We start from the raw sequence: 27,726 nt of genomic DNA, 5'->3' as shown, positions 1-27,726 counted from the left end.
CTGCATTAGGTTTACTGGATTTATGTATTGCTTGTCACAACAAGAAGTCCCTATGCAATGCACGAAGTGAGTAAAATGCAATAATAAAAATACACAAACATATTAAAACATCCAATCATTGTAGCTGCCCAAATGCCCAGGGAAACAACAACACCTTTGCCTAGGGGCAAAACAATGGCTAAGTTGGCACCAGGTGGGTCTCCCTGGGGAGAGCATCCCATAGACAGGGAGCTTCGATAAAAGCAGCAACGCATACTCACCACCTCTATACAGCTTAGACATAGCTAAGTCTATGTTAAGTGATTCTGAGTATGCAACCCTGCCTGTAAATTTAGAACATGTTGCTTGATGTTCGCAATTCTATTTTCTTTTTAAGTCAACTGAGCAAGACTCAGGTCAACTCAACCCTAGGCTAGGCAAGGCATCTGTGCACCCATTCCCTACATTTCTCAAGCACGGCTGTGTCATGATCTTGGAATATGGCTCTTTTTACAATTCCCTCTCCTCCACTGCAATGACTGGACAATGCATGGGAATATCTCCGTGGGTGCTGCAGCTGGCAAATTTATTTCTTGATCACGTGGCTGGAGGGAAGTGGGGTTTCTAGCTGATGCTTTCAGAATTGGTCAATGATAATTTTTAGTGCTATTGCATTCCTCGCTTATTGTCGTTCTTAAACCTTATTTTGTATTGCAATGTAATTTTTGTACTGCAAGTTGCATTGAAACATTTCTGTAGTAGGCATCTAACAAATGAAATTATTAAAATACATTAGTAATAATAAAAGTTTTCTAATTGATCATTGGTTAAACAAAATGTTAAGTATTCAACTAGATTTTACTCTTTATAGACCCACTGAAATTAGCATGACTAAATTAGGTCCATTCCAATGGGTCTACTTTGAGCAAAACCTAGCTGAATACCACCCTGAGCCTGTAATTCCAGTTGAAATACAGTCATACCTTGAATCTCAAACGCCTTGGCTCTCAAACAAATCGGCTCCTGAACGATCAAAACCCAGAAGTGAATGTTCCAGTTTTCAAACAATTTTCGGAAGCTGAACGTCCAATGGGGCTTCCGCAGCTTCTGATTGGCTGAAGGAACTTCCTGCAGCCAATCAGAAGCCACGCTTTGGTTTCCAAACATTTTGGAAGTCGAACGGACATCCAGAACGGATTCCGTTCAACTTCCAAGGTACGACCTAAGATGGAAATGTACAGTAAGAAATAGCCAAGAGTAAAAAGTGACAATATAAGTGGTACTCCCCACCCCCCACCGACACAGCTGACTCCCCACTGCTGGACCCCTGAATTTACCTAAAAGAAAAACACTATCCTCTCTCCCAATTAGTAATTATAACAACATCATAAACAGGAAAAAATGGCTTTTTTCCAGCCGGAACTCAGTTCTGGCACCTCTTAGGTGGTCGTCATTAACATTATAAGAGGACAAGGTAGGTGCTCATGGTGAGTTCCAGCACCTCTTTTTCTAGAAAAATAGCACTGGAAAATGATGTTTGCAGTCCTGAACATGCTTACTTGAAAGTTATACCATTGAAATCTATGAGAGATACTCCAGAGGAAAATACGTTTAGCAAGGAAGTGTTAACAAAATCTAATTTATTGCTCTTACAGCAATCTAATATGCAGGGCAAACCTCTACCCTACCCCACCAAAAACTTGCCCCTTCTGTGCCCCTCCCAATCCATTATTCTGGATGATGTCACTTGGTTATAATGAGACATCAAAAAAATGATATGGACAGCCTTTAATTTTTTAGTAAGATTTGAGTGATAGAATTGTACTTTTAAAAAAAAAGTCAAGCACAATTATATTGTTCGGTTGTACTGAGCAGCATATAAAAAAAGAAAAAGATTACATGAAGCTTCTGAGTGGAATAAGATGGAAAAGCTATACAAGAGTAGAGGTGGATGTGGAGAAACCATTAAAAAGCCATAATATATAGTGGAGTAATACTGTGGAGTTGCTTTCCATTGCGTGGGGTGTCTCCAAAGCTATATTCAGTAACCGAAACCAGCCCCATGGTCCCAGTGTGCAAGACTTTCATTATGTTCCTTTATGATCTTCCTGTTTGCATTAGCACCAGCAAAGTGATGTAGAACTTCAATAACGGGGGAATAAACATGCCTCACTTTTCATTTTTGTGCCCCGGCCCAAATCAACAACATCTCCCCGCACCCTCTGCTCTCTCTCTCCTCTCCCCTGCCATTGCCTCTGCCACTTCAAAAAAAAGAAGAAAAAGTCCACAAAACCAAATCATTTTGCCAGATGTTTTAAATTAACAGGATCTCCCTTTCACTCCCTTTCTCTGTTTGCACATCAGAAAGCATGAAGACTGAACTGCACACACGTTCAGAGACTCGGATGCATCGCTCCTTGAGTGTGGGGAGCTGGGCACCACACTGTCCTCCTGCACAGACACAGACAAACTGGTATCATTGAGGTGACACCAAGAATTGCCACAGAGCTACGGGGACTCTGCAGTTCTGCAGCCACAGACAAAACTAATTGCAGAATTTTGTTTTATTTTATTTTTTAAAATTGCAGTCCTTAAACCTCTGCAGCGTAAGCTTGGAAATGCAGGAGAAATGCCAAGCATAACCACAGAAGCCAGGGTGGGTGAAGGGCAGGGACAGGGGCTTGGTTTCTGCAGCCTGCACAATCACTGCACTTCGCCAATCAATGCTATGAATTGTGTAGCTAATGCAGGTCACAGAACGCAAGAGCAGCCTTGCTGGATCAGACAAAAGATCCCTCGAGTCCAGCATCCTGTTTTCCACAGTGGCCAATCAGATGCTTCCAAGAAGCAGATAAGCAGGGCATGAAGGCAGATCGCCCACCCCCACCCCCCAAAAAACAGCAATCAGAGATAGTCTGCTCCTGAACCTGCAAGTTCCATAAAGCCACCCTTAACTTCTTAAGTTTTATAAATAACTTACGAAATGAATTAATAATAATAATTAAAATAATTAATAATAATAATAATAACAACAACAACAACAGCAGTAGATAAGGACATAAGAAGAGGCTGCTGGATCAGGCCAATGGCCCATCTAATCCAGCATCCTGTTCTCACAGCAGCCAACCAGGTGCCTGCGGAACACCAGCAAGCAGAATTTGAGCACAAGAGTCCTCTGCCCACCTGTGATTCCCAGCAACTGGTATTCCGAAGCATTACTGCCTCCAGCTGTGGAGGCGGAGCATAGCCAACATGGTTCGTACCCATTGATAACCTTCTCTCCCATGAATTTGTCTATTCCTCTTTTAAAGCCATCTAAGTCGGCAGCCATCACTGCCTCCTGTGTGAGCAACTTCCATAGTTTAATAACTATGTGCTCCAGGAAGAAGAACTTTCTTTCATCTGTCCTGAACAAAGCGGGCCAACAAATGGGCCTCCTCCTCCTCACATTCATCAGTTCTTCTGTATCACATCTCCTTCGCATGCCACATTGGGTGACGCAGTAAGTTTTCAGTCTCATGGGTGAACCCCAGGCCACAACATCACCCTGCACTGTTGGCCCCAGCTTCCAGTTAATGCACTGTTACCTTTAGCAAACTACATTTCCCATGATTCTTTAAATTATGTGTTAAATGTGCCATAAATGTATGGCGTGGAAGTGAACAGAGTGGGCATTACATTTGGTACATCTTACAGTGCATGTTTCTCTCCTCAGAACCAAGTCCTGGTGAGCTCAATGGAACTTACTCCCAAATTAGGTGTGCATGGGATTGCCACCTTGATCCAAAAAGGGAGGGGAGCACAGATTTCAAGAGCGTTCTCCAAAACCCAAATTGGAGTGTTCTGAATTGGGACAAGGGGGTTTCCCATATCCTGTCGTTGCTTTCCCTGTCACTCAATATAATTCAAGGTAGCTGGAGAATCTGGTCTTCTACTGCTTGAGATTAAGATCCAGTAAGAGACCCAGAAGTTTTTTTAATTTTGTATTTTGTTTGTTAATGCACTGTTAGCTCCAGGCACAAAGGGGCCTTCTGTCTCACAGCCAGCAGTTGGTTTCCAGAGCAGAAATACTCGCCATCAAAAGAACGGTAAAAAAAAGTTGTTCAAACACAGCCATACCGGGTGCAGGGAAGTTGTGGCCCAGGAAAATATATGCTGCAGCATATGCTTTGGATAAACTGAAAAATAAGATCCTTAGAGGAGAATGTGTACATAGGAAAATATTTTCTAGCAAACCAAAACTAATCTGTGCTCTTCACCATGACAATTCCAGAAAAGAAAAGAAAAATCACAAAGTAGGCATTCATTTACATTCTTTCTTTCTGGAACCACCCAAGTTTAAAAAAAAACAAACCAATTTTGCACTGATTCATGGCAAGTGCTCCTTTCAGAAAAAGAGAAAGAGCCGCTTTGCATGCTGGCAGGCAAACCTATCCATGGAAATAAAAAGGGACTCACTGGGTTGCACCTTAAAGGGGCAACCATATTCTGGGTTACAAGTCGTGCAACGCTACTAAACAAGAATGTAGAGATGAAAGGGACTTTAAAAGAATGACTCCCTGGAAGGGCTTGCCCTCAAAGGTGGCATATGAGAGGTAGCTTGGAGTGCTGGTTTAATACAGTAGCTAAGAAACAGAGCTGTGAACCAGGAAGTCTCCATTTTGAATCTTGCTCCTGCCACCAACTCATTAGGTGGCCACAGGTAAGCTACTCTCTTTCAACCACATCCCCCATCTGCAGTATGGGGAATAATACTGTATCAACTTACCTTACAGAGTGCTGTGCATCAGATTCCAGGTGAAATGCTTCAAACACTTGAAAGCACTGTGCAAATTTTATTAATAAATAAGTAAATAAATATTGTGGATGAGACCTGAGTTTTCATATTGCCTGAGCAAATGCCCCTAGGAAGCCCCTAAAACTCTCCAGAGGATGCTCTCCAGCAACTGTTATTCAGAGCCATAACTACCCCCTGAACATGGAGGTTCAATATATCCACCATCATGGCCAATGATTTCATTTTAATGGCCTTCCTCCCAAAACCACCCAGAGCAGCAAACAAAAAAAGGTGCTAACAATTAAAATATAAAATACAATGAATTAAAATACTGAAAACATTTTTAAACAGTTCGCAATATCCTCACAGCTAATCATTTCAAGGTTGCCTTTAATCCTGTATATACAGGAATGTTTTTAGGTTCCTCCTAAGTGTTAATAATGACGGAGGTGGCCGTTTCCACTGCCTCCATTGCCACTTCTTGGTGCCATGTACAGCAGGAGCAGCTAACATGTGAGATATTTGGGACCACAACTCCCATCAGCCCCAGCCAGCACGGCAAATGGCCAGGGATTATGGGTGTTGTAGTCATAAGAACATAATAAGAGCCCAATGTCTCCTCTAGTCCAGCATCCTGTTCTCACAGTGGCCACCCAGATGTCTGTGAGAAGCCTGCAAAGTCAAGTGCACTCTCCCTTCCTGTATGGTATCCAGAAAAAGGAATCCAGAAACATGCTGCCTCTGACAGTGGAGGCAAAACATGGCCTTATCCTTCATGAATTTCTTCCATTCCTCTTTTAAAGTCATCCAAGTTGGTGGCCATCCCTGTCTCAGTTCCATAGTTAAACTATGCACTGCGTAAAGAAGTACCTTTTTTTAATCTATCCCAAATCTTCCAACATTCACTTTCACCAGATGTCTGCAAGTTCTAGTGTTCTTTGCAAGAGGGAGAAAATATTTTCTCCATCCACTTTCTCCATGCCATGCATAATTTTATAGACTTCTGTCATGTCCGTTACTTGGTTTTTCTATATAGTTAAAGAGTACCAAACACTGCAACCTTTCTTTGTAACGGAAGTCACTCCACAAAAGTGTCCAACAACATCTGCAAGGCAACCATGTTACCTATTCCTGATCTACAGCCATTCTGAGGTTGTGTTTTTGTTGTTTTTGTTTTTTAAAAAAGATAGCAAGTTTGGATTCTACTGTACATTCATATTCACCTTCCCTGCACCCGCAGAAAGATTTAATTACCGTTAGAGCCAAACGATTTCCCCCAAAAGAACCCCGTTACATTACATTATTTACTGAAGGAGTCCTGGACCTTGCCAGCACACAGAACCTCGCATGTCGTTACACTTTATCTTCATTTCAAAGCCTTTGCACACCATCAGAAAAGCGAGCCCTGGCCCTTTACCAATGAACCAATCATCAATTCATCAACAGCAACACATTCCGCCGCTTTGCAATTTCTCCCAAAAAACAGAAAGCACACAAACGTTACATCGCTGAGATTGAAAGGGGGGGAGGAGGAGAAATCCCATCAAAGGTCACTTTTTTATAATTATATTGGAATGAAGGTCCAACGGTGGCCATGGCAGGAGACTTCAAAGCAGCCATACCTGAGAAAGTCATAACCCGATTCAATGTGCCCACCAGAAGGAAGAATGGCTCCTGGGAGGATAAGAGTATATTAGTCTTTGTATGTAATGGGTTTTATTGGACATATGGAACCAATCTAAGAAGCTGAGTTGCAACCGATAGGTTTGGGAGTAAAGACAGGAATGCAACACACACAAAAAGCAGTTTCCTGTATGAAACAACCACCACCTTTACCTGATTGGGTCACAGACGAGTCCCAGTTCAAAGTGAAAGCCGATGACTCGCCTTCTTCAACTGAGAAGAGAAGAAGAAGAAGAAAAGTACAGTAAGTTTCAGTAGGGTAGGGAAAAAGAGAAACGGACCTGACACATTATTCAAAACAGCTGACCTGTTGAGTGGCCAACATGGTGCCCTCTCAATGTGGCGGGACTCCAACTTCCATGGGCTCCTGCATGGCCAATGGTCAGGGGTGTCCAACAACACTGAGATGGAAAAAGGTTGGGAAAGCCTGTTCCATGGAAAAGCTATTGCAATAGCTGAAGGGCACCACATTTGATACCCTTGCCTTACACCACAGGAAACCCAGGGGGTAAACTGAGAATTTCTGCAGTTACATTTGGTAATGTGCTCACATGGAAACAAAAAAAATATCTGACCGGAGACCCACCCAAGTCATTATTAAAACCTGCCTACAGTGCTTTCAAGTATGCAAGCTACACAGTGCTTTTTTTCTGAGGGGATGCAGGGGTACGCATACCCCTAAACATTTTGTGAATCTAAGTTTGGCCTCATTGAGGAACAGTATTTCAAAATGAGAGTACCCCTAAACATTTTGGGGGGAAGCACTGAAGCTACTTTAGAATTATTCATCCTCACAACCACCCTGCAAGATAGGCCACCCACACTCTCAGGTCACTCAGAGAGAACTGAGGATAAATGAAGTAGGGATCAGATCCCTGATCCATATCAATATTTCAGCCCAGTGGGGCCAGCAAGTCTTCGGGTGTATTGTGCAAATGTTCAACCCTTACTGTTTTGTGCTTTAACAGTGTAACAACTGAGGGGAAGGGGAACCGTTTTAGCTGCACTGCACAAAATTTTGGAGCTGACCTGCATTAAACATACTTTGCACATTTTCTTCCAGTCAGGATAGCCACAGCTTAGTGGCTGAGGATATGCTTTGAATGCAGAAGGTCCCAGGTTCAGACCTTCTCATCCTCAGGCAGAGGTGGGGAAAACCCCTGTCTGAAACCTTCCAGGGCTACTGCCAGTCAGCAGGGACAAAAGCTTAGATGGATCAATGATCTGATTCTATGCAAGGCAACTTTTTGTGTCCCCATCAAATAATAAATCTGCATCTCAAATGAACTGGTATCCCTTCAGCAAAGCCAGAGCAACGAGTAGCCAAAATGCCAGTTTGGCTGCTTAAGTTTAGTGGAAGCTTTACTAAATTCAAATACAAAGTCCAATCTGTTTGCAAAGGAAATATACAGACAAGCTATTAGATCACAAGACACTCTGGCTCTTAACTGAACCTCAAATTGTGATTCTACCATATGGGCCACGGCAACACTTTTAAGTTTATTCACACACACAATTTCAACTGGGTATAATGGACATTTTATATATATAGGGAGAGAAAAATCAGACCTTAAAGCAGTTATGGCCTTTAGATTAATTTTGTTTTATTTCCTAGAAGCCTATTGCCCCACTTTCCCCCATGGGCCCAAAACAACCTTGTTGCTAGCCTACCAAATTGATGCAGAGGGGGCTAAAAAGAAATTGGAACAAAAGTAACAGACTTTTTAATATGAATGATAAATGTCCAATGTACTCTAATCAATACTCAACTATTGCAATTTATGGACTTTTGATGGAAGAGTATTTTTATGGCAGAACTACTGAACAATTTCAACTCTTTAATGAAACAATATTTAGCCTCTCACATTGGGGATCCTGCTGTATAGTAACAAAACTGTACTGGGAGGGTGCGTGTCTGACTAACTGCTGTTCAGAACCATGATGAACAAAAAACAATGGGGAAATTTTTTATTCTGGTTCACAAGTTTCTGTACTTTCTGCATTGCAAAGGTATCCCCCAAGTATGTAGAAGCTGCTACCTTATTTTGGGTGGCCCCATTTCACTCCCAAAATAATATGTACTCAACCACCACAGTTCACTATTAAAGGGAATGGTATCTAAGTGCTAAAAGTAAACACAGCTAACCATGCATGATAATTTGCAGAACTTCACATCAGCAGCATGACTTTGGGCAGACACCTCAACTGCTATAGTCCTTAAGCAGTGGGTCATTCAGCTTTAATACTGCAAGAAAGACACAGTGCTTTAGAAGCATCTCCGAAGCAAAGTTAAACACTTTTCAACAGACTGCCACGACATTGGTGTGCTTGGCTTTCCTCCTGAGCATATATGTGAAAGAGCTTTCTTTCACAGCCCTAACACAGAAAATAACCTAGTGCGCGAGAAAGACAGAAAACAACTTTACTATCATAGTTCTAAACAACTCCAATTAATGTTCTTTTTGAGCAGACTATCTGTCTGAAACTAAAGGCCAATTTAGGTTCCTGGAGTAGTACAGGAACCATTTTCCCCCATGGCTGATCTCATATACTCTGGTTAACATTTGTAGGATGGAATCGCAGATAGGTTAAGAAACTAATTGTTTGCTTCCAGTGGCAACACCGTTGGGCTCTGGGGTTAGGGACAACATTGGTGAGATTGCTTCTCTATGCTGATCTCCCTGTGTATCCTACAAACATTACTGGAGTCGTGTGGGAAGCAGCCATGGGGACTCAGATCTTCCGCTGCTCAGAAAATGTATAAAATCAGACGTTAATCTTCAGCTACTAGCAAGTCATCCAAATGGGGAAATTATGATTTTGACACACATATAAAGTCAGGTCACACAGAGACAAAGAGAGAGAGAGAGACTCTGATGCATTTTGTTCTCTTTTCCATTTACTTTTCGCCTTTGGAGGAAAGCGGTAATATTTCGCCCTTCTCACTAACACCATACATTTTAAACATTATGATAACACATTAAACAGTTACGGCTTCCCCCAAAGAATTCTGGGAGCTGAAGTTCGTTAAGAATACAGAAAATGGTTATGAGACCCCTGCTCACCTCACAAAGGCACAATTCCCAGAATTCCCTAGGAAGAGGTTTCGATTGTTTAACCACTCTGGGAATTGTTGGTCTGGAAGGGCAATAAGTGTCTCCTAACAACTCTCCACACCCTTAACAAACTACCATTTTGAAACTTCTGAAACTTCTTTGGGGGAAGACAGGACTGTTTAAAGTGAAAGTGTAGTTTTTAAAATGTGTGGTGTGACTATGGCCTAAGAGATATTGCTGAACACAACTGAAGTGTTTCCCCATATTGGTGTCCAATTGGTACCCCCAACAATACAGTAACTGGTGGGGGCCAACTGGGAGGTGTGGATGAAGTCATGGCTCACATGACTTAACACAGGCACTGGCTGCGGACAAAGAAATGTGACTGAAAGGTAAAAGAGAAAAGTAAGGGTTTGGGGTTTTTTTATAAAATAAAATTAAAAATGTAGCAATGACTGGTCTTTCCTTGGCACTATTCGGGCACAGATGAGGCCTAACAGGCATACTAAAAGACAAAAAAATTGCAGGCCAAGAATGTTACCTGCAACAACTCAAGTTATTCACGTGTTTAGCTACTTGCAGCATGAAACATCCATGAACGAAAACAAGCATGGGACTCTTGGGGACACACAAACATGGTGGCCACTCTGCTCACAGCACAGCAATGGACACAGGCATTTATTGAAGGAAAAAGAGACCATGGAACCTATTAAAAGGTACATAACTGAGTTGCTAGGTGTGCCCGTTTAGATCACCTTCAGATATCCACAGGCCTTCTGAGACCAGGCAAGAGGCTACAGAGGAAAGGGGCCTCCTCTGTGGTAGACCCCAAACACTGTGCAAGTCCACCATCTCTGATACCTTCTACATGACCAGCAAAGTCTATCCCCTCCAGCTTTAAAAGGTATTTAAGATGCTTTCAAATTAATGTTAGTCAATGTGTTTATTGCCTTGTTCAGTTTTTATTCTTGCACGTTTCACTTTTATTTTCAGCTGTTTGTGTTTTGCTGATAGTTGCAAGTCACAGGAAAATAGGAAACTGCCTAGTTATGAAAGTCTGGCAACTATTGCATATAGCTTTGGACTGTCGACATTGACCAGCAGTGACTCTCTGTGGTCTCAGGAGGTCATCCTCAGCCCTCCCTGGAGATGCCAAGGACTGAACCTGGGACCTTCTGCACATGAAGCATGTGCTCTACCACTGATCTCTCACAGGCATTTACATCAACGGGGAGAGCATAATTAACAGCAGCTTTTGCTGTCCTTCTATGGCAGTGAGGGTCTCCTGTACAACTGATAAAATAAAAGGGCTTTTTAGATCCAGAAATCTCAGCCAGATGGTCAGTTTGGAAGGCATAGCCAGTGTTGAGATTTGTCCAACTATCCCTTGCTGTTCCAGGATCGCCCAAGCATGACTGCCTCACTCTAGCTTTTCAGCTAAATGGGAGCCATATTAAAGCCCTTCCCCTGTCAGGACCAAAACATCTGCTTTTAGGAAAGAGTCTTTCCTTTCAAAGGGACAACAACCTCTCCCCACTCCAGTCTCCAAAAAGTCTTCTGACCCATTTGAAAGATTCCTTCCATTCACAACCAGCACAGCTAAAAAACGTGTCCACACCACCTTGCTCAACACCGCTTCCCCAGAGCTGTTGACAGATTGCAAAACTAGGTCGGGTTCTTTCATGAGGAGAGAGATTCCCAGGAATGTCTCTGCTCAGAGTCTTATATGCTACACCAGACACCTCATGAAACTCCCAATGTGTAGAAATGCATCACAAGATTTGCTGCCACTGTCACCACATATTACCTAGTTTACACTACTCTTTTACATGTGTGGCTGTTTTAACTTTACCGGTAATCAGAGCCCTTGGGCTATTTTCAGCTTTCTGCTTTTTGTAGAAGGCCCTTAATTTGGATACCCTCTATGGATAAAGATCTATATTGCACTTATTGTCTTCCATAGGTTAGGAATGGATGGATCTCTCAATTTCTGTTCCTCATTTTTTCAACCTCTAATTTCAGTTCTCTCCCTTTCCACACTCTTACGGTCGTTTTGTGTTAAAAATTCCACATGAAAAACTCACACATTTTCCATGCACATTTCTCCTAATATATGTAGTCTTTCTGCATGATTTTACCTAATGCATACACTCTTGAGTATCTTTTCATATTTATTTCAACTAATGTACACGTTTGGGGTGTTAGGATTCTGAATCTGGTTGGAGAACTACAACATAAAATCTGCAAAGGTGCAAATTTCAAAGTGTCCCACTTTACACATTGGTTCAGAAAGTGTGAAGTTGATAGGTCTGCATTAAAACGTGAAGCAAACAAATTATTCCCACCTCTCTCAATCCTTACCATAGATTCAGTTATTGGTCAAGCATTGTGTTTAAAGAAGCCTTGTACTTAAGCAGTAGCAGAAGGAATTGCATGCAAGGAGACACATGGAATTCCATGTAGCCATGTGGCTGAGCTGGCACAGGAGAAGGACGAATGACCCAATCCTTCCTCTGTGCACAGCAAAGAAACAAGGGAGAGAAACCCCCCTCTCCCCCAGCATAGAAATCCAGCAGGTTGCTGCAAGACAAAGAGAGCTCTCCAACCTTCCTCTGCTAACCCCCCAAGAGGCTAGTAAACATTTTTGAAGGCTAGCAGCTTTTGCCCACTTATTGAGGAGGGTGGCTTAAGAATATGTTGAATACAACTAACAAAAGGAATACCCACCAACACTTCCCCAGTGCTGCTGGTACACAGATTGCAGAACTACGTTAGGTAGACCTGGATAACTATGGTACTTTCAGGTGAACATACCTGAAGTCGTCCAGGTGACAGCTTATAACCAACTCTGCAAAAACATACATGAGGAATTATCCATCAGTTACTTCAGGCATCTTACAAAGATATTTCTTTTTGTCTCTGTGACTATCGTTACAGAATTCATATTTTTAATGAGTTTTGCTTCTTTCTTTAATTAAAACTCTTTTACTGGTTTTTATATTGTATCCTTGGGACGCGGGTGGCCTAGGACTTGCTGATCGGAAGGTTGGCAGTTCAAATCCCAACGACAGGGTGAGCCCCCGTTGCTCGGTCCCTGCTCCTGCCAACCTAGCAGTTCAAAAGCACGTCAAAGTGCAAGTAGATAAATAGGTACCACTCCGGCGGGAAGGTAAATGGCGTTTCCATGTGCTGCTCTGGTTCGCCACAAGTGGCTTAGTCGTGCTGGCCACATGACCCGGAAGCTGTACGCCGGCTCCCTCGGTCAGTAAAGCGAGATGAGCGTCGCAACCCCAGAGTCGGCTACGACTGGTCCTAATGGTAAGGGGTCCCTTTACCTTTACCTTTTATATTGTATCCTTACATTGTTTTTATGATGCAATGCTTCTATGTTCTGTGCTTAAGATATTTTCACTATTCAGTGATTTAGAAATGCTTTTAAATAAACAACATTAAATGAATGAATATAGCCAACCAACACCCTGACATATAAAATGCATGAAGTTGCCTTATACTGAGTCTGACTGGCAGCATCTCTCCAGAGACGTTCTTTCCCCCATCATCTGCTACCTGATTTCTACCATTCATTGAACGTATCACCTTCTGCATCAAAAGCATGGGCTCTGCTACTGAGCTATTGCTCTCCCCTAGGGCTGAGCAGAGAACCTCTGCCAGTTCAGTCCACCCCATACCACTGCGGTCTCAGGCTTCCCTATGAGCCGAAGTGGGAGGGGGAAGCAGGTCAGCATATAGCTAACAGCCTGACAGAAATGCCACAGCATCTGCAAGCAAAGACAATACATCACTTGATTTAAGGACACTTTCAGGTTCAAGAATCTCCGGTCAGTAAGCTCTCCTTCGAAGCTCAACTGCTCTTTAGCTTTTGGAGGAGAGCTGAAGAACAGGCTATCGGGCATTTTCCTAAACCTCATTGCAAGACGCAGTGTGAGCCGTGGCCCTCTGCCAGTTTTTCCCTGCCACTCCTTAATGGGACCATTATGCATCACCCCTTTCATGGCTGAGCAAACCCATAAAAAAGACAAGGGGGGAGCATTTTACACAGCTTATTTAGCTAGTTCACAGCCTAAACTCACACAGGTTCTCCAGCAAAGTCGTAATGGGGATGGGCAGATGCTTAGATTTGGTGGATGCTTTGTTCTGTTGGCAGAAACCAGCTTTCTGAATGGAGGAGGAAGAGGATATGAAATCCAGGCAGCTGTAGCCTGGTCAAGGAGGTGGGGGTGAAACACACACACACACACACACACACACACACACACACACACAATGAGTTAGCAGGGGTGGTCCAGGGCATTTGGCTGCCTGGTTAGAAGGACAAGGTGATGCCTCCCCATGCCAACACATGTTCAGAAAACCACACTGCCACTGAATGTTACTTCAGTACAGGGAATGGGAAGGATCTTCCAACATACTTGAGCCAGCTATCTTAGGAGGCATACACGCACAAACCTGCCTGCTCCAAACCCCTCAGAATCTGCTGCCTAAGGCACCCCCTCATATTGTCCAATGATAGGACTGGTCCTTACAGTTAATTTAGACTAAATGGAGAGGGAGGGGGCAGAAAGAAAGAAATCCAAGGAAGAAACAACAGCTATAATAGCAGCAAACAAGCGAGCAAACATACAAACAAACAAAAAACAGCACTAGCATGTTTATGCCGAGAAGATCAAATTATGGGCCATTAAATCCTCCAGGGCATTAGTATTCCACAGAAATCTGTCTCTTTCCTGCTTTCCAGACATAGAAGGGAAGAAATCAGAATCACTGCGATTTTGACTCAAATTCAGACATTATGCTAAACCATGGTTTAAGAACATGTAACTATGGTTGGTGTGTGTCTGAATTGACAAAGGGCTGAAGCTCATATCATAATTTATGCCTGACCACGAATGAGACCATAATAGTTCACATTGCTGACTCACTCCCATTTTGCTCTGGCCTGCTGGGAGTGACAAACAAGAAACTTTGGCCTATGCCACAGTTTCCATACATTTTCCTTCATAAAAATGAATCTGATATGTAAGTAAGAGCCAAGCCAAACACTCCCAGCTCACGAGGTGAAGTCCCTCCTGGAGTGTACCATGCAAACAGGGATAGTGGTGCATTTTTGAACCAATCCCTCAAATTTGAAAAGAAAAACTATATTTAGAAGTATAGCCTATCAGGGAGAATAGTTCTTGAGATTGGGGATAGAAAACTTAGGGCCTCCCAACGGCTGCTAGACTACATCTCCTATCACCCTTGACCACTGGCAGTGCTGAGAATGACAGGAATCTGACAACACCCAGGGGGACACAAGTTCTCCAGGTCTACCCCCTCACCCAACTGTTAAACAAAACAAGCACACTTCATCTGTACACTTATGCTGCTGGTTTCATGCCAGCTTCACAATACAGTATTCTTGCTCTCCCACAACAATCTGAAGGAACTTCTTAGCCTTTTATGAAAGGGCTTTTAAGGAACAACATGGTACAGTGGAGAAGGGGAGAGGGTTTGGTTTTGATGTGGGAGATCCCAAGCCATAAATCTCTATGGGTGGTCTTGGTCACCCACAACTTAACACAAGTTTTTACAAGGCTGAAAACACAGAAAGCACTGTAACGATAATTAATAATATAAACAAACCCTGTATACTGGTGATGTCTGCTAGGAAGCCACAAGCCACTGGACTCAATCCAGTCCAAAATATGCCCCAGTAGCAATACAAATATTGTGCACATTCTAGCACTCTTATTATTGAAGGGCAAAACTGGTGTGAGCCACCAGACTTTGCTTTCCCAGTTTATTAATGAATTGCTCCCACAGATAAACTTTCGCTAAACTTACTTATGAGGGGTGGGGGAGAATACAAACAAGTTCAGCCCACGACAAGCTTCCAATTCCATTCTGTTTGCCTCTTATTAAAAATATAATGATATAAAGTGTTACAATTTTGTTCAACGGTAAAGCCCCATTAAATCATTCCTGGAATTATAAATCAATCTTCACCCAGATTTCCACACCTCAGCCTTTTTTAAAAAAAAGGAAAAGAAAAGAAAACCATGCATACATACACCTCGTACTTTACTGCTAATCTCTGGAAGGTAAAGATTTTCTTTTCTATTACCCAACTATTAATCCATAAATAAATAGCACAGGAAAAGGGGGGGGGAGAGGGAGACCACTTTTTTCCTGACTAGCTTTTTCACCAGGCATTTTCCAGACAGCTGTTTCCTCCAGCAAATTGAAGGGGCTTTTTGAAAGTGGCAGGCCTGCTGATTCAGCACCTCCAACACAAGCAAAGCTGGACATGGTCCATCCTGGTCCAGAGCCCAATCACTACTAGGCCAAAATGGACTAGCAATATCAGCCGAAAGGGCACAGCAACACCAAACCAGATGACATTGCGCCAACCCTAGGCATTGACAAGCCAAGGCCACCCCTCACATGACAGTCAGTGGGTCAGGGCCTCTGAAAAGCAAGACCTGATTCTCTCGAGGGTGGGACCTACTTTACAAGGACTAGGGTTTTTCTTCAGCCTGAACTCACCAGAACTCAGTTCTGGCGCCTCTCAGGTGGGCACCTTTGCTATTTTTAGAGAACAAGTGAGGTGTTCATGGTGAGTTCCGGCACCTCTTTTTCTAGAAAAATAGCACTGGGCCTAGATATCCAAGGTGACTGGCATGGGCTCAGAGGGAAAGTGAGGTTGCATCCCAAACACAGCCCAAGTAAATAAGGAAGGTGAAAGCAGGGGCAGCCCATTCCATTCCACTGCCTGAAGCAAAACAGGAAGGTGCCGCCACCACTCCCTGTCCCCCACGGAAACCCTGTTTTCCAGGTTCTTGTAGCCACAGCAGCTTCCGGCAAGATCTCACGAGAGCTCTGCAAGATGTCAGTGAAAGTGGCAGCCACTTCTTCTCGCTTCTCCCATGGTGGGTGGGTGCAGCATCTGGAGAAACAAGAAACGGGCTTCCCACAAGAGCTCCACGAGATCTTGCCAGAACACAGAACCTGCTGTTGCCACTTCTCCATTCTCCAGTGGGGATAGGCAAGGTGCCCATGGGTTTCCACCCTGTGGATTCCACTGCCCAAGGCAGGTGCCTTTGGTCTACCTCATGAATGGACCAGCCTTTATATTAAATCAAACCATCAGTCCATCTATCTCAGTGTGGTCTACCTGGACTGGCAGCGGCTTTCCAGCTTTTCAGGCAAGGGGAAATTCCCAGCCCTACCCAGAGATGTTAGAGATTGAACCTGGGACATTCTGCATGGAAAGCAGATGCTATGTGATAGCAGCCTATAAATATTTTTATAAATAAAGACATTTATGCATTATATCATGGGTCAGCAAACTAAGGCCTGCAGGCTGGATCAGGCCCAATTGCCTTCTGGATCTGGCCCACGGACGGTCCGGGAATCACCGTGTGGATCGCCAGAGTGCCCGTTCTTTCCCTCTCCCTCACACAGCGGCGGCACCTCCTCCTGGCTTCTCCATGCCCTGCCTAGAGGAGGAAGGGGGCTGGGCTTTGTTGGTGCCAGCAGCAGCAGCGCTCGAGTGGCTGCCATTTTAAGCAGCCCCTCTCCAGAGCCCTTTCGCGCACCACTCATCATCCCTCCACCACCGCTGCCAGCCCCTGTTGCTCGCATGACACATGTAAGCAGCCACTGGGGCTCTTCCGGTGCTATGGAGAAGGGAGGGGAGAGTCGGGGGGGATAGCTTATAGTCTGGCCCCCCACAAGGTCTGAGGGACAGTGGACCTGCCCCCTGCTGAAAAAGTTTGCTGACCCCTGCATTATATCATTCTGTGACATCAATAATCCTAAATTCCATTGCGTGGAAGAAATTCCCACCAATTGCTAGAAAGCTTTCCTCCATGTAAGCATACATTTATATTAGGCTGCAAGTTTTGGATTGACAAACAGTGTAGTATTGATGTGAGCGTGTCTGCATGCGTGAAAGAGTGCTAATATTCCCCAGCGCCGTCATTTTAATTATGCTATCTCCCAGGATAAATATATACACACACACACACACACACACATATTCTTCTTAAGGAAAGTGGGGGAAAGCAAAAATGAGTGCAAATGAGTATAAATTTGCATTTATAATCTCTTCAGGTCCCATGTATTGCAATCCTATGCATGTCTACTCTGAAGTAAGCCCTGCTTAGTTCCATGGGACTTACTCCCACATAGGTACGTGCAGGACTGAAGCCTAGCAAATAACAAAATCAACTTAGACTTTAGTACAGGCTTTTAAAGAAAGAGCGGGGGGGGGCGGAATGGGAGTCTGCGTCGCTTGTGCATGTGCCAATATACTCTTAAGCAATAAAAATTTAAAACGCAAAACTTAACTACATTAAAGGAAAGCCAGCCACAGTGTGGGATGGGGAACGGGGTGGGGGGAACGGGATAGGGGAAGCATAAGTAAAGTGGCATCTGGAATGCAGCCTAATCCAGAATAGCCTCAGTGGAGGTCTGCAGGGCTGCTCCGAGGCGAGTCATTTGGGAAATGCGGTTGTAACATGGGAGAGCTCCTCAACATCACTCCCACATCTTGAAATGGCACACAGGAACAATAAAAACACAGAGAGGATTCTGTACAATATGGGTACTGTGGAGCTGTTCCAAGAACCTTTGACATTTGGAAACAAAGTAAATTTTGTCTCCATCTAACATTTTCTATTTCACCTTTCCTCCCAGGAACTCAAGGTGGCTATCCGTGTTCCATTTTACCCTCACAACCACCCTGTGAGGTAGGTTAAGCTGAGAGAAGCTCCGTGACACGTTCAAGTGAATCGGGGTAGGGGGAGAGTTTTCCTGATATTTGAGAAGACAACCTAAACCCCTGATCCAGAGCCCCATTCTGTACCGCAGTGTTACCTTCCATTCAATTCACCTCTTACTTCCATTCAGAAGTGGCTGAATGAGTTAGGGTGGAGCCACTAGGCTAACTTTCTGGGAGGTGGGCCACTGCTGCTTACCAGGCAGGCACAGGCAGGCAAGGTGTGGGGTGGCAGGGAGGTCAGTGCAAATGCAACAGCAGGCGTGTTGGAGTGGCTCTACCAATATGGGTGCACCACAACTGACCTCCCCACCACCTTGCCCCTCCCTCCCAATAAGCAACAGCGCCCATGCCAAAAAAAATAGTGTACCAGCTCCACCACACTCAGCATGCTGCTGCTGCTGCTACTTCCATTTATTTCAGCACTGTGATGTAAGAAGGCATAGATTTCTGTTCCACCCTGCTCTGTCACATGCAGCGCTGCTTCCATTCTACTGCAGTTCAGCTTTAGACAAAAGAAGAAGAAGAGTTTGGATTTGATATCCCGCTTTATCACTACCTGAAGGAGTCTCAAAGCGGCTAACATTCTCCTTTCCCTTCCTCCCCCACAACAAACACTCTGTGAGGTGAACGGGGCTGAGAGACTTCAAAGAAGTGTGACTAGCCCAAGGTCACCCAGCAGCTGCATGTGGAGGAGCGGAGACGCGAACCCGGTTCCCCAGATTACGAGTCCACTGCTCTTAACCACTACACCACACTGGCTACATTGTTTGTCTCGCTGTCTGCAATGGTGAAATTTTACACAATTATTTGGCAAAAGCCAGTAAATCCTCCTTCATTCAGCCTTTCCATCCACCCTTAGTTTAATTCAAGCTGGATCAGAGCATTCATTTGAACTGGAACAGAGTAAACTGAATGACGAAAGTGCTGGGGGTTGGACTACATGACCCTTGGGCTCCCTCCAACTCTACAGTTCTATTATTCTATGAACACCAGCAAATAACAATTGCATCGTGGGGACTGATTTCTGTTCTGAACAAGGGGGAAATTGGCCATTTCTGTTCCTGTTGTCACTGGAATCCTCCAACATCCTTACTTTGACATAGAAAATGACAAACACACACACAGAGCTGTCCCATTCACATCAAGGAGGCACAGAAGTGGCCTGATCTGCCCCTCTCCAAACATTTTTTTTCCCTGCTCCACCAATTTTTACAGCAGTGGCAAAAGAGGTGGGGAATAAAGTAAACAGCACTGGGACAAGAGCACATTGATGGGGACAGAAATTGCCCTCTCCTCTGCCATCAGATGGATCAGAAGAGCAGAAGAGGCAATAACACCCCACCCACCCAGTCCTCAGCTGTGTGAGAAAGCTGTGTGGCTCTGTGTCTTTGTGTGAGAGTGAAGCTGGAGTGCTGTTATCCTCTGCTGTCGTGTGGTCCTCAGAGAACTGGCCAAGGGTGAATGAAGCTTTTGGGTCAACAACAACAAAAAGTTAGCTGCTCCTGGTGCAAGGGAAAGACCTTGGAGGCAGGAGAGCACCACATGCTGTGTTAGAAACTCATATATATAAGCTATTCACCAAATAGCCCTTTAAACCTAGGTTGCATTTGCCTAGACGCCTCCCTACCCCAAGCATAGTATTCAAATGTATCAGCACTGACTCACACTGCGGCAGATGTCAGTCGCCAAGTCTGGTAACAGGACATCTCAACTTGGTCGCAAGTCGCAAAACGCGCCTGACTTGCCGGAACTTCAACACTTGTAAGGAATCAAGGCCGACATGTGTAATCATGAACTTCTGGTATATGAACAGTCCCACTAGATGATATAAAAAACCACCATGTGCAAGCACAGTCTTGTATATATATATATACCTCCCATAAAATATCACTGAGGAGGTCACTCAAAATTCCAGAAAGTTTGCTTTATTGCATTTTGGGGAAATGGCATTTGCTTTTTCATTAACATTATAAATTAAAATGAAAAAGAAATGAAGTGTTTAGGATTGTGAGATATATTACAACATGTGTATTTCTACAACAAGTTTATAAGGCAGGGAGGGGAAAATGAGACCCTACATAAAGTGGAAACTAAATTCTTTTTTATGACTCCTTAACAACATGTGCCTCACGCTAACTTTACCATAAATAGATTTCAATAACTTGTTATACATTCAAGTTTGTTTTAAATAGGGATAATTTCATTCCAGAAACTGGCATGCATGCAAAAACCTGGCAGGGGGTAGTGAGGTTTGAGATACATTTTTACAGCCTGTTTTTGTTTTTTGTTTTAATAAATAAAAAAAAGTCACAATAGACTTCTAACCCCGGCACTGAAATTAAAAAACAAAACAAAACAAAAGTGCCCAAAATGTTTTATAATTCAAAATGGATTTCCCCAGTGTAGCAGTCATAATATTTTTACAGTTAAAAGATCCACTGCCTTAATAAAGTGTGATTTGTGTATTTAGAAAAATTCATTAGCGCAGACATTACTGGATTTATTTTATTTATTTATTTTGCAGTCTAATTTGGGTACACTACTTCAAAAGAACGCTTAGAGCTTCCCAGCTCCTTAGTCACACACTAATAACATCTAATAATTAATAAAGACATGTAAATTCTTAACTCCCAGAACTGTTTCAAACTTACTATCTTTACGCTTCATGTCGTGTCTCAGCTACTGATATCTGCATTACTTTGTTTTGCAAAACGCTGAAGGGACACGTCCTTATCGGGTTTTTTGCCTTACTGGTGAATATTCAGACCATTATTAGTAGTAGCATTAAAGCCTTTTGCAATTAACCAAAGCACAACTGAATCATGGCCCCTTTGCAAAACAGCATTCCCCCACCCCCATACCTCCAAGCTCAGAGGGCTACCAAAATAGAAAAAAAGCTTTCCTTATAAATCACACACAAGTGCCTATGTGCAGTCCTAATTTTGTGTAGATGTGCTATACAAAATGCAGGGTTAAAACCATACCTATTTGGTGCTATGACGTAAATAATCTGGTAGAGAAAAGGTTTCTCAGAATGAGTGTAATTAATGTCCTTATTGTATTTTTTTCAGAAAAGAGGCACACACAAACACACAAATGACAGGTGCAGCCTACTCTACATCAGATCTAGGTCCATTTCTTTAACTCCATCCCTATGTAAATTTCTCCCAATAAGTAGAAAATTAGCACCACAAAGATGGGTGAGAATATTTGTTCCTCATTCTCTAGTTTTCCTCATGATGGGGGAGCTTTGCTATGGTTTCACTACTTGGTTTTAGAATAGCCTCATCCGCGGTCTGAAATCGTACGGTCCATTCTAACAGCTCAATCTGCCGTATAAAGAATCCGATACAACTCTGGTAAATGAGGCCCAGGCAAGAGCCTCATAGAGATATCTTGCACAAAGCTGTATCCGTGCATGCACGCACGTGCACACACACACACACACACACACACACACACACACATACCTGAGAACTATTGTATTGATGGACATTATGCTAGTACTCTTCGTAATTTGAGTTAGTTTGCATTGCAATTTAGAGGGATTGGAAAATCTCAAGGGACTGAAGAAAATGTTACAATTAATGAAAAAACAGAAAGGATTGCTACTATCTGTGATTAATCAGAGGCCTTTTATTATTCATAGCGCATAGCACAATTTTAAAAAATCTATTTTTCTATATGCCTAAATGAATATTTCGTTTAAATTGGTCTCAGAGAATTTATAGCAAAGCCTCCTGCACTCTATATTTTCTTAAACCTTGGAGTCCAATTTGAGTAAGATGTCAGATTATTTCTAACACCACGGCAGGAGCTTTTCCTACAAAAATATTTTTTTTAAAACGAGTATGATCCATAGGTTTATAATGTTAACAAACTCTTTTTAAAAAGAAATTTGTCAGTCTGGAAAAAGCTAACATATAATAATTTTAAAAGGAGGGAAATATAGAGCATCTATACTAGACTATTTTAAAAATATAAGAAAATGGGGGGGGGGGGTCAGAAAACTCTGGACTAATTCAGATGCAACAGGAAACCATGCTTTACCACTACAACATAGTGACAACATGAACAGGCTCGAGCTCCTGTACTTTCTTGCTCGGTGAATTTGAAGCCTTTGCTTCCCATTTTAAACAAACCACAGTTCCAAGGCATTACAACACAAGAAATATAGTTTGCTTAAACCAGGATCAAACCAAGGATTCAGATTCCGACTTCTTCTGAAACCATAATTTAAGGCAACCACAGCTCTCAAAGCTTAGATGTCCAAAGGAATTGTGAGGTGGATAAGGTTAAAAGATACAGTATTGCTGTGTTTGTTTTTTAAATAACCATTTCAATTTTTAAAACCCCATGTGCAAAGGACTGAACGAACCAATAACACTGTTAAGAAGAACACAAACAGCCACAGGCAGGCTGCAACTTGTAGCAGTCAGTTCCACAAGCCTGGTGCTAAGAAGCAGAGGAGAACAGCTGCTGTCTCTTCATCAAAGCTTGGAGCAGGGAAAATACCACCACCAGAGGAAAGCATTAGGAGAAAGGGTTCCCTATTTCCACACACACACACACACACAATATAATGTGTTCTGAGAGAAAGGAAAGCCCCTCAGTTCTACTCAATGTGTAGAACAAGCCAGATCTGCCTTTGTTAGAGGGGATGGATCACACCTATGTTAGTTTCCACCTTTGGCTTATTTTAGAATAATAAATGAGGGGTTGGATTTCCTAGGCCGGGGTGAGAGTCTGCATGGCCAATGACCAAGAATGGTGGAATATCTGGAGTCCAGCAGCATTTGAAGGGCCATAGTTTCCCCCATCTTATTCTAGGCCTTTTCCCCTTTCCTTCAACCCTTATGTGCTCTAGCAGCAGGAAAGGGAGGGGAGCACACCAAGATTTAATGCGCAGCACAAAACAGGAACACAAGCACTGTCAAAAAATCCAAATGATGTTTCACATACATCTTATTTAATACCTTCAGTTTGAAAGACTGGCAAATTAACTCAGTAGAGAAGCCAACCTCTCTTATCCATCTTCATTAAGTATGACTGGAAAATAATAAGAGACAGGAGTAAATCACCCCCCACTGTTATGGGCAAGGTTAAATTAATTTCACATAATTCTTTTTCCTTTATTACAAAAGACTTATCCAGGAGTGCTGTACAGGTAGGAAGATACAGTACCCACATTTCCAGTGTTCTTACATAAAGACGACAAGGCAAGCCAGGTGAGAAGAATATAATACCTTTAATTTAACAACAATAAAATGTTGCTCTTAGCTGTCACCAGAGGTACCACTGAGCGTCCTTCAAATTCTAGGAATCTGTAGGGCAAGATCCAAAGAGTCACTGGGAACTTTCCACTTGGGCTCTGTAGCGTCAACCTCCCCCTTTCCCTGAGCTTATTTAACCTAGGGTCCCCAGATGCAGGTAGACTACAAATCGCATCATCCTTGACCACTGGGCTAAACTGGCTGTGGATGATGGGACTTTTAGTCTACCCACATCTGGGGGGAGCGAGATTAAAGAACACTGATCTAAAGGACCCCCATGAGCAACATTTAATGCAGCATGAGGAGCTGAAGGCAAAATGGATATGCCCAAAAGTGTTCAACTACATGTATCTCAAAACCCGTGGCTGGGAATCACAGGTGGAGAGAGTTGCTGATGTGTTCAGATCCTGCTTTCATGATTCCCACAGGCATCCGGTTGGCCACTGTGAGAACAGAATGCTGGTCTAGATGGGTCTTTGACCGGCAGAGCTATTCTTATGTCATCCTCCACCATCACTATCCTGACTGCACCCAATGCTTATGTGGAGGTCAGAACACCTTTTTTGTGTTCTCTAAATATGGGACTATCCTACGGGAAGCTCACTTGGCCACACTTTTTCTACCTTCCTACCACCCGGTGCTGGGACGCGGGTGGCGCTGTAGGTTAAACCACAGAGCCTAGGACTTGCCAATCAGATGGTCGGCAGTTCGAATCCCCGCGACGGGGTGAGCTCCCATTGCTCGGTCCCAGCTCCTGCCAACCTAGCAGTTCGAAAGCACATCAAAGTGCAAGTAGATAAATAGGTACTGCTCTGGCGGGAAGGTAAACAGCGTTTCCGTGTGCTGCTCTGGTTCGCCAGAAGCGGCTTAGTCATGCTGGCCACACGACCCAGAAGCTGTATGCCAGCTCCCTCGGCCAATAAAGCGAGATGAGCGCCGCAACCCCAGAGTCAGCCACGACTGGACCTAATGGTCAGGGGTCCCTTTAACTTTACCTTTACCACCAGGTGAAGACAGTTCTGTTCCAGGGGGTTTGTTGCAGAATTTTTTTTATTAGCCTCAACACTCCTAAGCAGGCTGACAATAAAAACTTATCTGCCACCCTTATCTACTTTTGTTGTTTTCAATTGCTTTCATAGAATTGTAGAGTTGGAAGGAACCCCAAGGGTCATCTATGCCAGCCCTCTCCAATGCAGGATTTTAAATTGTTCAATGCTGAAGGATGTCTTATTTTGTATTAATAATAATAATAATAATAATAATAATAATAATAATAATATTATATTTGCTCTTTAAATGCTCTTTGAATTTAAATGTTGTTTGCCTCCTTGAGTTGCACTCTGTTAAGTGGAAAGATGGAGAATGGATTATTCTAATAAATAAATTAACACAACAATTGTAAAGAAAAACTGTGGCCGAGAGAGAATGTGTATTAAACGAGGTCTCCAAGTGAATCCACCGCCAGAGGAGTGGGGATTAAAACACCAAACACATCATCCAGATTCAAGCTCAATTTGCTGTTTATACTTCATCTCAACTACAAAACATATGTATTTCTTAAAAGTGGGGGGGGGGAGGGGAATCATTATAAATAATCAGCACATGTTGTTGTTTTTTAAAGGAGTAAGTAATCATTAATGAAGAATGTTGGTCTGTGAGCCTGAAATTACTGAAATGAATTCAAATCACCGCTATTGGCATATTCTCCAGATAATTCAAATTCAATTAAACTGACTGCTTGCTTTTGGTCGTAGCTCCTAGGTTTGCAAAAATCACTTGCACGTAATTTTCACGAGGCAAACTACATTTTCATGTGGACTGGATCCCGTTCCCTTGGCTGGGAATCTCAAACAAAAAGTGAGTGTTGCCATGGCACACAGGATGTCGTTCAGGATGCAGGCTGTTTCCTTTGGCTTTTCACGTCTGCCATTATATTTTGGAAAAGGGTAGTGGAGAGAGGCACAACCTGATGAGACACAACTCACATGGTGTAATGTTACTGAGTTGCCCAGACTCTGAAACATGAACTGTAGATGGGTTATGGAAGGGGACCAATACCTGCCCTTTGCTAAAGAAGAGGGTGGAAACTCCACCTCTTTTTTTGGTGCCTTGAACAACCAAGTGGCAAAGATTTTCAGTGAGATGGCCACATTCCCTTCTGGACAACCTTCTGACAAATGTAATTTTTGCATTTGTACAGGAGGCTAGTTCCTACGTACACTCAGCACATCCTTCCTTCTATCTTCCCTTCAGACAAGCATAAGACCTTATCAGGTACACATTCCAACCTGGCAAAACTACTTAAAGAGAATGAAAAGCAGGGCCAAGAAGTGGGAGTGGTATCCTGGGGAGAGGAGGTGTGGCCAGGGAGAGTGCCAAGTACCAGACAAGAGAGGCTGGGGAGGAGGCAGCCTGCATTCATCCCCTAGGCCCAATGATCTCCAGCCTAGTACATTCTGTTGGGTTCACCACGGTGTAGAATCCTTAACTGCAGGCGTGTACAAAGCAGAAAAGAGGGAGGAAGACAGAGGGAAGAAAGATGCCAAGAGGCTTCTTTCTCAGACCACAATTGGGAAACAACTTAAAACAGGACTAATAAGTTAGCACATGCTCAGTGGCACCTTTCTTTTTTCTTGCAGCAACCAACTCTCCCATCAGTTTCACAAATGGCATTAGAAATCCCCAAACTTCAAAAGCGGTGAAGCTTTTGAAGCATGGAAATATACAGGAACTGCCACTGACAAATGTACACCAGCAATAGGAACCGCCAGTCCAAGGGACTATTCGAGCCCACCAAGCCCTCCCATCCTTCCTGTGCACAGTGTTGATGGGGGGGCACTTTGTGGGCTATGGCTTTGCCTGCCCAGTTTGATTTCCAACCATGTGGGCAAAAATGGGTCAACTTGATGGCATTTGATGGCCCCGCTTACCTGTCTAACCTGGTCCATGGGGCCAGTTTCAGCCTGCAAGTCAGACCCAGTTCCCATCCCCTGATATACAAGAACAAAAGCTCGGCTGAGAATGTAGAACTAGGTGAAGAGTTTTCTTGATTGCAGCCAGACAGTCAGTGCAAGTGACTTGTGCAGTCCCTGGTGATGTAGGAATTCCACGCAACTGTGTCAAAGCGGACAACCCCTAATTCCACTCACCTTTTCCTTCTTGGCTACATTTTCCAAATTCAGTGTGAATGTTCACAGGCAGTACTTGGATAGAAGCCCCAAAGGCTGACGTTGCAGAGCACTAGGATTGGGTCCTATACTACACAGTTACAATTCCTACTCAAGGAAATGTCTTTTCTTCCTCTGGGTTTTACTGCAGAAACTGTGCTGGCCCCTTAACAAGACAATGCATTTAAAAGGGGGGGGGGGCTTTGATAAAGCATCTGCTCCATTTCCTGACTGACTTCCTGTATGCTTCCGTGGACATTTTCCTCTTGTGCTGGACTGTGCTGTAGCTTAAAACAATAGTAGCCAGCTAAGCCATCCTGACTGCACGGGTTCGTTAATAAAAATGCACAAAAACTATCAGTTTCCACTTGGGTTATGACTCTGGGGTAAAGGTAAAGGTAAAAGGTAAAGGGACCCCTGACCATTAGGTCCAGTCGTGACCGACTCTGGGGTTGCGGCGCTCATCTCGCTTTATTGGCCGAGGGAGCCGGCGTACAGCTTCTGTACGGAAATGCATTTACCTTCCCGCCGGAGCGGTACCTATTTATCTACTTGCACTTTGACGTGCTTTCGAACTGCTAGGTTGGCAAGAGCAGGGACCGAACAATGGGAGCTCACCCCATCGCGGGGATTCGAACCGCCGACCTTCTGATCAGCAAGCCCTAGGCTCTGTGGTTTAACCCACAGCGCCACCCGTGTCCCTATGACTCTGGAAAGAGTGCCTCTGGAAAGTGTGCCCTAAAAATGGCATTGACTGCCAGCAAGTTTTCAGACTCAACTGGATCTAGTCTGCAGAGCCAACTGTGCCAACTTGGTCCTCTGCAGTCCAAAACATCTGGAGGGCACAAGGTTGGCAAACAAAACTAAGACAAGGGATGAGGAAGCTGTGGTCCTCTAGATGCTGCAGAACTACAATGGTCATCCTTGGCCATTGGCCAGGCTGGCTAGGGCAGATGGAAGTTTAGAGTCAAACAACTTCTGGAGGGTCACCATTTCCCTACCCTTG

General features: G+C 43.6%; 1 protein-coding gene across 3 annotated transcripts in view; it reads right to left on the bottom strand.

Moving 5' to 3' along the window:
* Positions 1-27,726, bottom strand: part of ZNF423 (zinc finger protein 423) — a 319,298-nt gene that overhangs the window by 242,578 nt on the left and 48,994 nt on the right. For all 3 annotated transcript variants that reach the window (XM_081015494.1, XM_081015493.1, XM_081015495.1), the window contains exon 2: positions 6,593-6,652. In XM_081015494.1, the coding sequence (XP_080871620.1) occupies positions 6,593-6,652 (60 nt within the window). The remainder of the gene's footprint in view (positions 1-6,592; positions 6,653-27,726) is intronic.

The sequence above is a fragment of the Podarcis pityusensis genome (assembly GCF_964106645.2).
Source record: "Podarcis pityusensis genome assembly, chromosome: 8".
In the NCBI taxonomy this organism is placed as follows: domain Eukaryota; kingdom Metazoa; phylum Chordata; class Lepidosauria; order Squamata; family Lacertidae; genus Podarcis; species Podarcis pityusensis.
The sequence above is the reverse complement of the archived record's forward strand: the minus strand, read 5'-3'. Positions and strand labels throughout refer to the sequence as shown.